Source organism: Tupaia chinensis, unplaced genomic scaffold (assembly GCF_000334495.1).
Source record: "Tupaia chinensis unplaced genomic scaffold, TupChi_1.0 Scaffold000296_1, whole genome shotgun sequence".
Taxonomy (NCBI): Eukaryota; Metazoa; Chordata; class Mammalia; order Scandentia; family Tupaiidae; genus Tupaia; species Tupaia belangeri.
The window spans coordinates 1,230,527-1,241,513 of NW_006159784.1; the positions used below are offsets into that span (position 1 = coordinate 1,230,527).

Below are 10,987 nucleotides of genomic sequence, written 5' to 3' on the forward strand. Positions count from 1 at the left end.
CCATAAGCATCATCTACGTCATTCACCTTCTTCACTCAAGGTCTATCTTACTTCTTGAAGGACAAAGTTAGACTCAACTACACTTTATTGAACAACTAAAGTAAACTAAAATTAAGAAATAAAATAACTTTTACCTCTTATTTTTAAATTCATAGTTGTATAGCTAGTTATTCAACAATTCAAATAAAAGCTTCTTCATTTTAATATGCCATGTATTACCAGGACAAAGCATCAAAATTTACAAGGCTGATGATAGCAGAATATCTCTTAAGAGAGCTTTCTTTAAAGACATTTTGATTTGGGGGAAGAGGTTCCTGGGATGGGTTTATTTACTCGGTTTCAAACAGCACACTTTCTATGCAATACAACATAACTTTTACCTTAATGTTTTAAAACATTTGCACAGAAAAAACAATGACTTTCTAATAACTACATTACCACAGATTTAAAAGAACCTTGCCTACAAATAAACTTACATAGTATGAAATGTTCACTCTAATGTTTAATATACTTTAAAAAATGAACATTAAATTCAAATGACTTCTAGTGCTATATATGCATGTACACGATCTTAAACGTTTCCTATGTTATATTTTGATACAATTTAAAGAAACTTGCTTTGTTCTTCCATAATGTTGATGGATTTCCTCTATTTAAGAACAATAAAAACTCTCAAAGCTTTATCACACTCACCGTGGAAGCCAGCATCGATCCCCCAAACCAAACTGCATATCGTTGCATGTGGTGTGTAATGACCTGTACATCAATAGGTTTTGGCTAAAAAAAGACATAGCAAGATCATTTCAGTAATAAAATAAAATAAATTCTGCATCATTTGACTTGATGTACATACATAAAAATAATAGTCACACTAAATTCAAATGATACTTTTTAATTCAGAAGCAACTGAGATGGGTTATGTAGGGAAGGGATGAGGACCATTGTGGAAGAGATAGTATAGGAAACAGGCCAAAATAGATGGAGGGGAAATAACAATGAGCGTACACTTTAATACAGTTCTGATTTTTAGATCCATGTCAATGTTTCACATAATCAATAATAAGTAAATAAAATCTTAAAAGAAGGGGATCTCAATGAGGCAACAGTTCAGCAGAAATGAATTAAACTGATCACCCCCTTTTTTTTTAAGGTTTTGCCATAGGGTGTGTGCGCTTGCTGGATAGAAATGTTGAGAGACAGTGAGAGAGAAAGTGAGAAATCACCCCTGGGAGGATGGCTCTTCCATTTTCCTCTTGGGATTCTGGGTACGCATTCACGCATGTCCAGTGTGATTTTAAGCTACCAGGTCCGAGAATCAAATCACAGCAGCCATGTGGAAGTCCAAGACCTTAACGTGCTATCACCTGGCTCCAAACCAATCACATTAAAAAAAAAAAAATCTACACTGGGCCAGAAAGTAGTGTGGTGGTTAAAGTGCTGGACTCACACATGGCCAACCATAATTCAAGTCCCCAGACATAGTGGTTTACTTTCTCAATTCCCCTTTCTCTCTGGTAAGTACATGTGCCCTAGAGCAAATTAAAAAATAATAATAATTAATAAAATTAAATAACTGCTCAAAAACATAACTACACTGAAGTGAGGAAGGGACTAACACAAGTAACTTATGCAATATTTTGACTATCATGAAGATAAAAACTAAACAGACAGTGAACTGTAGTTAGCGGGTATCTAGTTTTCACAGTGGTTTGGATAACAATTCTGAAACTATTACAAACATATATCCCAGGATTGACTGTGGATAACAATAGCCAAATGTCTCGCTGTCAGAGAAGGGCATTTCAAATGTGGAAATGTAAAAAGACAGCACGAATCCTCTGGTATTCTGAAACTGGAGGCATCAGTATAAATTCACAGCTTTTCTCTTATATAAAGAACTAGATATAGATGGAATACACACACAAACTCCTAGATCTAGAAGGCCTAGACACAGTGATTGATACTCCAGTAAAAATGAGCATACCCTAGTGTCCAAAACTGGGTTTCTTAACAACATTTTCCACTATAAGGGAAGTGTCTTAAACATGAGAAAAAGTAAAGTAAAAAGCAAAGAAAGAAAAGAAAAAAGGGCTGATTTCAAGGCATGAAAAGAAAGTACAACATATTGGTCTGAAACATCTTGCTGTGCCACGATGTGAGAAAGTGTGCCAAGAATAATGGGACTGTACCCTAAGAAGAACCACATGAATGAATTCCACTGCCTACATCTAAGATAATTTGACTGTCAAAATAGATGACAGATGGTGACACAGTGGTAACACTGTGATACATCTGGGAAGTTTTCAGGTTCACATATTGAGGCCTCCTTGTATACAATAGGCATATGTCCTGATCCAGGCTGGTTGAGGCCAAGAGTGAATCCTGGCCCTAAGAGCCCACTAGAGATGCCTCTCTTGCTCAATAAGACCCTGTTGGGAGTACCTATCTCTCTCTCACAAACTATGTAAGTTAACACTAAAAAAATTAGTGACATTCGACTATGCTTCAAGTATCAGACCCAGCATGTACATGTGTGTCCAAAATCCCAAGAGAATAGAGAAGAATTATGTTGTGGTCATCCCTGCTATGGGGATGATTACTTGCTTTCTGTCTTTCTCTCTCTGTCTCTCCAGTGAGCACATGTGCCCCTATGGCAAAAACAAAACAAACAAACAAAAAAAACTTTAAAATTTAAACTAATGACATTATAATATCACAATATTAATGATACAGCCCATAAGTAAGACAGATCAGGAGTACTACAGATATTACTGAATGAATGAATGAATGACGGAGAGGGAAAAATTCTTTCCTAAAGACCAAAAACCACAAAAGAAATGACAATTTGTAAAGCATCATTTTGTAGCTACCCAATAATTACTATTTTAGGAAAGAATTAAAAGGATACTAAAACCTGCGGCTGAAAGTTTGATGAGAAACAAGAAAGTCACAAAGTCTGAAATGGTCTTCCATAAGACTATTAAAAAATATCTAAGGAACAAAAATAAGCTTACAGTGGAGAAAACTGGCAGATACAACTTTAAGTGATCAAAGACAGCACAGGGGACAAATCATATCAAGTGTTTACAATACAATGTGGTGAAAATATACAATATTACTTCTGTGGCACACATTATAGCCACAAGTACAAAATCTGAACTTAAATCATGTTTGGAAATATCAGGCAAATCCAAATTGAGAAATACCACACAAAATAAATGGTCTGTACTACTCAAAATTGTTAAGGTCATGTAAGACAAGGAACACTAAGTAATTACTCCATAGTGACAGGGTAGAACAATTAAATGAAACATGGAAAATTCTAGACCAGAAAAAAAAAAAAAGGTGCATTTTGCTTTCCTTTGGATATAAAGGGTATGAGTGAAACAAGTGGTGAAATATAAATCATGTCTATAGCTAGATAATAACACTATATCTAGGTTAATTTCCTGATTTAAAATAAGGCCCTTGTTTTTAGGAAATACAAATAAAATATTTAGAAGTAATGAGTCATTATATTTGGAATTCTCAAAAAATTCAGAAAAAAAACATTTTGCATGTGTAGAGGGCTATGCATGTGCATGTGTACATATAAACAAATTTTTAAAAGCAGAATGATAAAGCAAAAGTAAGATGTTCACACTGGGGGCATCTAAGTAAATAGTATATAGGAATTTCTTCTTACTAGATTGTGCAACTATTTTGTGTATGACATTATTTGAAAATAAAAAGTCTAAAACTTAACATCTCATAAAAAGATATGACGTACACTTTTGTTAAGGTTTTTGCCATAGAGGGCGTATGCTCGCCAGAGACACAGAGATAAAGTGAGAAATCAGCCCCCTGGAGGGCCATCTCACAGTTCTCCATTCTCCTGAGACTTTTCAGAAACACACTCACATACGCCCAGCATGGTTTTTAAACCAACAGGTCTGGGACTCAAACCACAGCTGGCCATGTGGGAGTCCAGTACTTAACTACTACATTACCTGCTGGACCATGGTTTACATTTTTGAAAAGCTATTTGTCACTAAAAATTTGATTAAAAGACTAGAGCTATCTATACATATCTATATAGATAGATAAGGATATATAAAGATATGTATTAAAGATCTATAAAAGCTACTATCAGGTAAAATAAAAGTAAAGAAGGCAGAGTCTGCCAGTATTTAGTTTTCCTACGTCTTTAGATATGTTAGTATAGTACTGACATCATTGGCACGAAAATTCCTCATATTTTATTTACAAATGTACAAGAATCTTAAAAATGTCAGACATTGTACTTTATTATTGAAATACTGTATTAAAAAAATACAGAATTGCTTTTCTGATTTCATTTATTTGTAATGAATCATTAAAAACTAAGCAAATGGAGCTAGCAGGTGGTAAACTGGTTAAGGCACTGGACTCCCACATGGCTGATCACGGTTAGGTCCCAAACCTGGCAGCTTCCTTTCTTGCTTGCTGACTCTATTCTATCACCACATGGATCATTCTGGCCCCTCCCTCCCTCCCTCCCTCCTTCCCTCCCAGTCTCTGATAAGTGCATGTATCCTATACCAAAGGGAAAAAAAAAACCTAACCAACTCTTTAATATAACCATAATCCAGACCATTAAGAATCATTTCAGTTCAACCTTTTAAGTGCCCTAATAATAACTGTAAAACAACATGCACTATGTTCACATAATCCATGTGATTAGTATGATTTCCAATACTGAGAATTTAAAAATATACTTTTTTGTTTGTTTTTTGACATAGGGCATATGCATTTGCTAGAGAGAGGGACACACACACACAGCATGAGGGAGAGGGAAAAGTCACCCCCCAGGAGGAATGGCCATACCACAATTTTTTCTCTTCCCTTCTCCTAGGATCCTGGACACAAACATACACACACCTGGTATGATTTTCAAGCCACTGGGTCTGGGGTCAAACCACAGTTGGTTATAAAGGAGTCCAGTACCTTACCACCAAGCCACCTGCTGGCTCCTAAAACTACCTTTTAAACTCATCAACATTTTAAGATAAACTGGTAGGCAGATAGGTATGTGGGCAAGTGGATGAGTAAATAGGTGGATGGTAGATGGATGGATGAACAGACAGACATGATACATGGATTGGCTAGATGGCAAGATGGTGTGAAAACAAAGTCAACATTTCAGAACTCTATTATATGAGCATACTTGAAGTGTGAAGCCATGCCATTATGATGACAGAGTTCAATAATATCTTAACTTACACCCAAAACAAAATTTTTATTTAAACTCCAAAGGATAGACTTATTTAAGGTAATCAAAGTTTGGTGCTAAAAATAGCTGTCATGTCATTTCTGAACAAAGTAAATCCTAGAATACTGTATTTTACTTTTAAATAATTTTGAAATGACTGTGGTAGTCTCAGATGGAGCCCTCATTTTTAGTAATTGTCCAAGTAGGATAAAATGTATTATTTTACTGAGCAACATATCCTCTGAATCAATGTTTTGCTTCAATATTTAACAAGGATTAAAAACAATTACTGAAAGTATGTCTCATAAAGGGAAGACATTTAGAATTTAAAATTAATTTTGATTTCTTGACCATCAAACCCAAAGGTTGAGATTTGTAACAGAAAGGTTATTTTACTCATCTATAAATCTGCCCACACACTATGAGGCTGTGCAATGTGGGAGCTAGAATCAGTTTGTGAAAGTTGGCTTGACTACTCAACATCTCAACTCTCTCAACTATTTTGTTGTTCTGCTACAGTGGTATTTAAAATTTTGAGAATTCTATTGCTGGAGTATGCAATGCAATCTACTATATAAGTTTTGAAAATGACAGAAAACAAGCAAACAAACAAACAAAAAAACCCCCATAGTTATAACCAAGAACATTATCTGGACATGAAGACAATATCCTAAAAGATTAAAATGATCCAGAATACATGGACATGAATCATTAACCATTTTACATTAGAATACCTGAAAAGTTCCTCTAATTTTTAAAAAATAAACACAAATGTTGGCAAAACATTTCTCATCACCACTATAATCAAGGCACCCTAAACTTTCCCATCAGTTGAGAAAACCAACCTTCAATCTGCCACCACTCAGTTCTTCACTTAATTTCAGCCTGGCATCTACGGTTCTTTTCAAATCTCTTTGCAAACGACGTCCAAAGTCCCTGAACATGGTTGAACCCCCAGAGAGGACAATATTCTATATTGTTAGAGGGGAAAAAAAAGAAAAGAAAAAAAGACTTTCATTTCAAAAGAAAAAAAAAATTAGACATAATAAACAGTACTGAACTTCTATTACTTCCTTTTTATGAGGAGTGTTTACTATTTAACAACAGTCAGAAAATAAGTATGTTTTTTGAAAAGTATTCAATAATCTTGAATAGTAATTTTACTGTAAATACTGACCTTATAAAGAGGACGTCTGACATCAATAGGACAATTCTGAATTACTTCATCTACAACTTCTGAGATAGGTTGTGTAAAGTCTGGATTAGCAAACTGAAAAATAATGTGTATATATGATAAAAATCAGATTACTACTGACTTTAATGTATCATTAAAAAGTAAATGAACTAAATTTTCAGTTCAAAAACAAAAGAACATTTAGGAACTATAAATTCTAACCTCTAGTAGATTAAAATTAAACACCCTGAAATCAGATTTCAGAAGAAAATTTTTTAAATGATACATATAATTTCTTAAGTATCAGAAGAATTAACAAACACATAAATATATTATAAGCTAGCAAATCCTAGTAAATGAGAACTCTTGTATACTGCTAATAAAATACAAACTGACATAACCTCTCTTGAGAAAAATTTGGTAATATTTCATAAGAACTCACATGCATATACTTATACCCAAAAGAAACTCCCAAACATATGTCCTACAGCTGCTCCTCACTTAACCTACCTGTTTAATGAATGCTCATCCTTTACAATCAGTTCTCCAGCTGAAATAATCTCCTTTTTTAGTCTATGTGAGTCTCAGGGAATCTTTTTCTTTTTTTGTCTCATTCCCACAATAGGTCAATATTCACTACACGGTGTTCCCAAACATCCAAGACTATATATTTCATTTATAAATTTATACTTTTTGTGCACCCATAGTAAAATGTAAAATAAAATTAAAAAAAAAAAAACCCTACACTGAATTTCAATTGTGTTGTCATTTGTCTTGTTGCTTTCTGGTGCTTATCTAATGTATGCTTTTTATATAATAGAGTTATATTATTTATTAGTATTGCATGGTATCTATTGACAAATACATACTCTATGGCACCAAGACATACCACAAGATATATAGAAATGAAACTCAGTCAATAAATCATTAAATAAGGACCACCTATATTACATAAAAGCATATTCACCACAATCTTATTTATAAGAGCTAAATACCTGTAGGTCCAGTGATGAAAGATAAAATAAATAAACGATGTAGTTTATTCTGATTTCATATTAGCACATTTGTTTACTTACTAAAATGTTATTTGTAACTCCCAAATCAATACACACAGCATTTTCATGGTAATTTATGGACATGTGTTTGTATATAGCAGTGGAAATTCCAGTCTACCAATGCACACATTCCCACTTGATATTAAATAAGGTGACACTGTGTTCCTGTTTCAGCCTTCATATTGTAATTAAGTGTCCTTTTCACAGACTATTTAGTGCCACAGTTTTCATATTTTTGTTGGTAATTTTAATTCATATTTTTGTTGATACTATAATTGTTGGACATTTGAAATGTCCCTCAAATATAGTACTTAAATGTTTAAGGTTCCTAAGCACAAAAAGGCTATGATGTGTCTTATGGAGAAAATGCAAAATAAATAACTTTGTTTAGACATGAGTTACCGTACTACTGGCTATTAGTTCAATGTTAACGAATGAATATTAAACTAAATACAGTATCTTTACAGAGACACACGTTAAACAAGGTTATGCACTGATAAAATGACACAAATGTGAGTAGAGCCTCAGAGGAATCTAACTAACTCTGTTTTTCCCCTAGTAGCAATTAATTCAGTATTCACTAATTCAGCATACCTGGCAACTTTTATGAAACATCTACATTTGAATAACATGGATAAACTGTAAGTATATTGATATGATGACATACCATATTCAAGATTAACTATTTCCAATATCAAAATCAAAACTCATTAAAAAGAGAAAAATCTTAAAAAAACCTTGAATTTATTTTTCCTTTTTAACTTGAATGATTAGGGCCAGAAGGGGGTGTGGTACGCAAGCCCCGTACTTAGTGGCTTGAAAATCATGCCAGGGGCCTGTGCTTGCTTGCCTGAAATCCTGAGAGGAGAATGGAGGATAAAGGATTGTGGCGTGGCTATCCTCCATGGGTGATTTCTCACTTGCCCTTCTCTATCTCTTTATTTCCAGTGACTACACATACCCTATTGTAAAACCATAAAAAAAAAACTTTTATGATTCATATATGTCAACTTTTAAAAATACGTTTTTGTACACATGTATATGTAAAAACACAGACTGAATATCAAATTCATGCTAGTTTCCCCCCTCCCCCAGGAGGAGAGAAAAAGGATAAAAAAGAAAGGTAAGAGTCTAGGAAAAGTATTTTATTTCCTCAAAATAAATAAATAAACATGAGGCCAGCTCCATGGCTTGGTGGTTAAGAAAGCCAGATATCCCTCATAGTAGACCACACTGTTAAGAGTCCCAGACCTGACAGCTTGAAATAAAGGCCAGGCACGTGGGCATACATGCCCATTCCCTAAAGGAGGCATTCTCTCTTCTCTGACTCTTTGATGAGCACACGTATCCTTTAGCCAAAACAAAACAAAAATCTCAATATAATAAATTTTAAAATATTAATGTAAATTGTTTATTTGAAATGATAGGTACATGGGTGTTATACAGCATACTTTGCAGAAACATAACACTTACAGTAAATTTGAGATAAAAGGTATCTGACAATTAAAATTACTAGTAAATGGAAATGAGAGTTAAAATAATTATTTTTGTTAAACTTAACTTAATGGATATTACTATATACAAAGAAGATATCTTATACATAGAAAAATATTAAAGAAAACTTCCCTTCCTCCTGATCATTTATGTTTAAATAATAGATCAGAGAATTAAATTTATATTCTAAAACAAAGATCTTGCTTTATTAAAACTTTTCAAAAATCTATGCAAATGGTCATATATTTCTTGTTATAACTGAAAAGGAAATTATCAAGGGATTTCTCCTAGCTTAAAAATAAAATGTCAAGGAAGAAAAAAGTCACGTCTCTCCAGAGACCCCAGCACTCCAACGCCAAGCCACCTCCTCACCACACCGAGGGTCTGCCCCCAGGCTGGGACATGGCAGGGGAAGCCACATGGAGGTCCAGGGACATGTGTTCCTCAGTCCCCTCTCTTCTCTTTTTACCCACCACAGGGGGGAAGAAAAAAGAGGGTTGAGAGGAACACTACACACACCTTTGCCAAAAGTCAAAATCCAGCTCAAATTAGTCAAAAATAAGTGTACTTTATTAAATTTTAAAATACTGTCTACTTTGCTTAGAGGTGTCCTTATGGGCAAAACAAAATTCTTCTTTTATTAAACTGATTCTTTCACTGGACTAGTACTTATAAAGTATCTGTCAATTTTCCCACTTATCTTTTTTTTCTTTTTCTGGAGAGGTTTTTGCTATAGGGTGCGTATACTCGCCAGACAGACAGAGACAGAGAGATAGAAAGCGAGAAATCACCCCCCCCCCCCGGGGGGAGAAATCACCCCCCCCCCCAGAGGGGACGGCCACGCAGCAATCCCTTCTCCTCCATTCTCTTCTTGGGATCTTGACCACGCACGCACACGCGCCCGGCGTGAGTTTAAGCCACTGGGTCTGGGACTCGAACCGCAGTCGACTACGTGGGAGTCCAGTGACATAGCCATTACGCTAACTGCTGGTCCCAATTCTCCCACTTCTTAAAACTTAGTTTTAAATTTGAGGCTGGACATAAATGTAAAGAGATTTCATTTTACTGAAGTGAACACATAATACAAAACCTTTTTTTTAGAATTACCCTATTTAAATTTATTACTATTATTACTATTTTTTAAATTTGACCAGAGAGACAGAGAGAGAGAGAGAAAGAGGAAGCAAGCTGCCTAGACAGGCCCAGGATTTGAACTGTGATCAGTCATGTGAGAGTCAAACACCTTTAACCATCATGCCACCTGCTAGCCCCACAAAATCTTTTTATTTAGATAAAATAAAAACCACTAAACAAAGATTCAGCTGGCTTTTATTACTAAAATAAATTAGCAGTCAATTCTGAAGCATGCTGAGGAGGATATATAAGAAACTCAGAAGAGATTAAATAATGGCTTTAAAACTGTAGCTTATACTGAGCTTGAGAGCCCAACCTATAAACTATGATATGTGTTCTAGGTCAGGGGTGGCCCACATTGAATTATGAGGTATAACAGGACAATAAAGCTAAACTCTGCTGGCTTTACATTACATTTAAAGGCAAGCTCATGTGTAGTCATATCAGTTCTGATTAAGTGGAATGAACAGAATTGGACTCTTGAAAATTTATCACCCATAATTATACTTATGATCTTGGATAATCATTCTTGACTTTAGACTAAGAAATCTCAACAGAGCCTTCAGTTTTCAAAAGGTAATTCTTGATTCCAGAGTGATCCTCTCATCTGAGAATTTATCATCTGGTTTAACTATAAAAAAGAGATTTAATTCCCCAAAATCTGAACAGAGAATATTAACAATCAGACAGAAAATATATTCTATAATATTCATTAAAGTATTATTTATTTATCAACTTGTTAATGTAGAACTTGTAAATATTATACATCATCTTTTGTTAGCCCTAGTCTTTAGCACTTCCCTAAAACAGTAACACACACACAAACACAAAATTAACACTCAATCTTTTCCCTACCTTTTTTTTTTTTTTTTAAGGGTTTTTTCCTATGGGGGTGTTCTG

The 10,987-nt window shown here is 34.4% G+C and overlaps 1 protein-coding gene across 1 annotated transcript in view; it reads right to left on the bottom strand.

The window, feature by feature from the left end:
- Positions 1-657: 657 nt before the first annotated feature.
- ACTR3 (actin related protein 3) overlaps positions 658-10,987 on the bottom strand; it is a 54,788-nt gene continuing 44,458 nt past the window's right edge. Inside the window, exons 8-10 of the mRNA XM_027772768.1 lie at positions 6,408-6,500; positions 6,076-6,201; positions 658-777 (exon numbers count right to left, since the gene is read on the bottom strand). Coding sequence (XP_027628569.1) covers positions 673-777; positions 6,076-6,201; positions 6,408-6,500 — 324 coding nt within the window. The 3' untranslated portion in view covers positions 658-672. The remainder of the gene's footprint in view (positions 778-6,075; positions 6,202-6,407; positions 6,501-10,987) is intronic.